Here is a 4,232-nt window from a genome sequence, read left to right on the forward strand (position 1 = left end):
GCGGCTCCGGTAAGTATAATATTCCAGTGTATATTAACACATATTCTCTTTCAGCAAAACCGCGAGTCAATTTCAAAACCACATTTCTCAGCTTCACTGGGAAAAAGCCCGATTATCACAACTCTGGCCACCGTTAGCTTTGGGGCCCCCATGCAAAAATTCAGTCAGGAATACCGCGACAAACAAGAGCCAAAAATTCAAAACGCGAATAGATAGGGAAATAAAAGCACCTAAAGGCTGGTTTCCAACCAAAAGAGGTTAGATATCAATCTTGCTGAAGTGCCAGCAGCTGGATTGAGGACCGTTTCCTTAAGAAACGGGGGTGGAAGGAAAGGGTCGCCAGGTCCAAACCTGCGGAAGCATTTCCGTAAGGAGGGAGCTTGCGACCTGGGCACACAACCCGGGAGGGGCATGGGGAGGACTACATCATTCTCTCTAGACGCCTAACGAGTGTAGCATCTATCTTCCGAGAATATATTGTCAGTTGTTTTTTTACTATGGCAGACATAGAAAATCAGAATTCTTCGGCTTCGGCTAATTCATCTTCGTCGCCGCAGGCACAGTCTACTGCGAAGAAAGAAAAGAAAGTTAAAAATCCAAGAAGTAAACCTTCTCACCCACCTACGTCGGAAATGGTTAATAACGCTATTAAAGGATTGAAGGAACGGGGTGGTTCCTCTTTACAAGCCATAAAAAAATATATTGCGGCGAATTATAAGGCTGACGCAGAAAAAGTGGCACCTTTCATCAAGAAATATCTTAAATCTGCGGTTGCTTCCGGATCATTAGTACAAACTAAAGGAAAAGGTGCATCGGGGTCGTTCAAATTGGCATCGGCATCTTCTGGTTCGGCAAAACCGTCGGCTACCGAAAAGAAAACGTCCGGTACGGCCGGTGCGAAGGCCAAAAAAACTCCCGTTAAACGCGTAGCTGGTGAAAAAGCTAAAACCGGCAAGAAGGCTGCTGCATCACCGAAAGGTAAGAAAGCCTCTCCGGAAAAGAAGCGGCTGCCGCAGCCAAGCCTAAAAAGGTAACTGCCGAGGATAAAAAGACCGTCGCTTCTAAGGTTTCGTCCGCGACTTCTGCTAGTAAAACCAAGTCTCCTTCGAAAGCAAAGAAAACTAACAAAGGACCAACAAAAAAGCCGAAAGCACCCAAACCGAAAACCGCGAAAGCGACCCCTGCATCGGCATCTTCTCCGAAAGCCAAAAAAGCTGCCTCTCCAAAAAAGAAGAAGTAAATTCTTCTATCAGTTGACTTCTCTCTCCGGCGACGAAGTCTAAGAAAACAAATGGCCCTTTTCAGGGCCACAATTTTTTTTACAAGAATTCGTATATAATTCAACTGTCCAACAAATATATAAATAAATAGTCAGAACTACCTACCTAGCCTATCCCTATAAACAGAAAAAAAATAGATAAATAATATTTCTTCCGCCGCCGCCGCCGACTATCGAATTGATATGAATCGAATAATTTCGTAAAAGAGTAAAAATTAAAAAATATTGCTCTGTCTTTCTATTTCATTGAAATATGTCTTGTGAACAGTTGACTTATTTTCTGATATTGGGATCGTTTCAGGAAAATGAGTCAAAATCATTTCGAGATTTCCAAACTAAGGGTGTTCCATTTGAGAAATCACTGATTTTTATATCTTCAGAATTACTCATCGACTCCAAATACCTCGTTCATCATTTTGGAAATGTTACTCCTCCTACAAGACGACGGAATGTAATATTTTGATGAATCAATAATAGCTTATGTATTCTATGAGACTTGTTTTCAATTTTATAGGGAAATGGCTCGAGAACCGAATAATACCTACTTTTTCTGTATAAACGATCGAATATCTCGAGAACGATTCATTTTTGGTATAGGGTATATTACAAAAAGTCACTCGAGATTTATGCCAGGTATTCAAAAATATGAATCAGAGGAAATTTACGAAAAGATGGTGATGTTATGAGCGATCTTTCATTCAGTGATCGCTTGTTTTTCGTTATTTATCTCAGCCGTTTCTAAAAATGATCTTTTCGAAAGATTCGTTTCGGAAAGTAAAAAATTTCAGTATTATAATCCATATTTGGATCATACTGAACATGTTCTGCAAACACCCGTGATTTAATATTTACGTGATGCGAGTTATTGAAAATATCATACATTCATTCATTCATTCATTCATATCTATCGATAAACGAATTCTTTCATCAATTGCATTTTGTGGTTCTGAAAAGAACCTTTTTTTTGTATATATTTTCAATATATATTGGGATATATATATATGAAATTAAGCTCGTTCTCCGCGTATTCTCCTTGCTAACTGAATGTCTTTGGGCATAATGGTAACGCGCTTGGCGTGAATGGCGCACAAATTCGTATCTTCGAAGAGTCCTACCAAATACGCCTCGCTAGCTTCTTGCAAAGCCATGACGGCTGAACTTTGGAATCGTAAATCGGTTTTGAAATCTTGAGCGATTTCTCGAACTAAACGTTGAAAGGGTAATTTCCTAATCAACAATTCAGTACTCTTCTGATAACGTCGAATTTCTCGGAGAGCAACAGTACCGGGTCTGTAACGATGAGGTTTTTTAACACCTCCCGTAGCCGGTGCACTTTTGCGAGCTGCTTTAGTAGCTAATTGTTTTCTCGGAGCTTTACCTCCAGTCGATTTACGAGCGGTCTGCTTGGTACGAGCCATTTTCAAAACCTATTGCGAATTGTAACGAACGAAATGTATACCGAACGATAGACGGACAACATATGAACTGAGTCGGCTTATACACGCCAACTATTATATACCATCTAGACGAGACGCCATTGGTCCGATTTCCAGTTGTGGGCGGAGTCATGAAATTTAACAAAACCCGACCGAGTTCGGTGTAGAACTTTAGTCGAAGTCTGTCGTTAGTATCACTAACAGTATTTCATTCGTATCGTGCAGTATATAATTTATTCTTAACATTCGAAATGACTGGTCGTGGCAAGGGAGGTAAAGGTTTAGGAAAGGAGGAGCGAAACGTCATCGTAAAGTATTGCGTGATAATATCCAAGGAATAACGAAACCTGCCATTAGAAGATTAGCCCGTCGAGGTGGTGTTAAACGTATTTCGGGTTTGATATACGAAGAAACTCGTGGAGTACTCAAAGTATTTCTCGAAAATGTTATCAGAGATGCCGTAACATATACCGAACATGCGAAACGCAAAACCGTCACAGCCATGGATGTTGTATACGCCCTGAAAAGGCAAGGTCGAACCTTGTACGGATTTGGCGGTTGAATTTAATGCCTCCCCCTGTATTGTCCTTACCGTTTCCATAAAAAAAGGTTCTTTTCAGAACCACAAAAGCTTATGAAATGAATTCGTGTGTATTTTTTATATTTTTGAAGTAAGTCTCAGGTCAAGAAAGTAATACAAATCATGAAATTATGAAACAACAAAATTTAATTGACGCTCCGGAGGGGCGACTTCATTGATGATTCCAGTGGCGCATTTGCTTTTTCAGCTGCAGGAAAACCGGGAAAAACCTGCAGCAGCAGCAAGCACCACATCATGTGAACATCTTGATCTACTAATGTCTTCTCTTTTATAAAACAAAATGTAGGGTATCTCCAGAGACTACAGTAAATTTAGAACATCGCCAGAACACTTAGTGACACGACTATCGTCAAACTTAATCGACCTCTGCCCTCCGGTAGCAAGCAGAATATCGGAAGCGTGAAATAAAAATTTGAATTGGAAATTTTGGCGAAATAACCCGAACGGAAAGTGTAGTGAAAATATAAAAGATAACGGAAAGTGTAGTGAAAATATAAAAGATAACGGAAAGTGTAGTGAACGTTTACCTCTGCCTTCCGCGAACAAGCAGAATATCGGAAGCGTGAAATAAAAATTTGAAATGGAAATTTTGGCGAAATAACCCGAACGGAAAGTGTAGTGAAAATATAAAAGAAAACGGAAAGTGTAGTGAAAATTTAAAAGTAGCGGAAAGTGTAGTGAAAACATAAATATAACGGAAAGTGTAATGAAAGTTTACTCTGCCTTCTGGGAGCGAGCAGAATTTCGGAAGCGTGAAGAAAATATTGCAGATGGAAACTTTGGCGAAAATAATCGTGAACGGAAAGTGTGGTGAAAATATAAAAAGATAACGGAAAGTGTAGTGAAAATATAAAAGATAACGGAAAGTGTAGTGAAAACATAAATATAACGGAAAGTGTAATGAAAGTTTACCTCT

General features: G+C 39.6%; 1 protein-coding gene and 1 pseudogene across 1 annotated transcript; one reads left to right on the forward strand and one right to left on the reverse strand.

The window, feature by feature from the left end:
- Positions 1–414: 414 nt before the first annotated feature.
- On the forward strand, positions 415–1,281 carry LOC141487176 (uncharacterized; annotated as a pseudogene).
- A 1,005-nt stretch (positions 1,282–2,286) lies between these two features.
- On the reverse strand, positions 2,287–2,697 carry LOC141487172 (histone H3). Its single transcript, XM_074185955.1, has one exon. It carries the CDS (start codon positions 2,695–2,697, stop codon positions 2,287–2,289), a length of 411 nt encoding a protein of 136 aa, XP_074042056.1.
- Positions 2,698–4,232: the final 1,535 nt, after the last annotated feature.

The sequence above is a fragment of the Leptinotarsa decemlineata genome, unplaced genomic scaffold, assembly GCF_025532065.1.
Source record: "Leptinotarsa decemlineata unplaced genomic scaffold, Ldec_3_MD MMD2_tig00078410, whole genome shotgun sequence".
In the NCBI taxonomy this organism is placed as follows: Eukaryota; Metazoa; Arthropoda; class Insecta; order Coleoptera; family Chrysomelidae; genus Leptinotarsa; species Leptinotarsa decemlineata.

Coding starts and splice junctions, on each gene's coding strand:
- LOC141487172 (XM_074185955.1), bottom strand. CDS start 2,697: ATGGCTCGTACCAAGCAGACCGCTCGTAAATCGACTGGAGGTAAAGCT.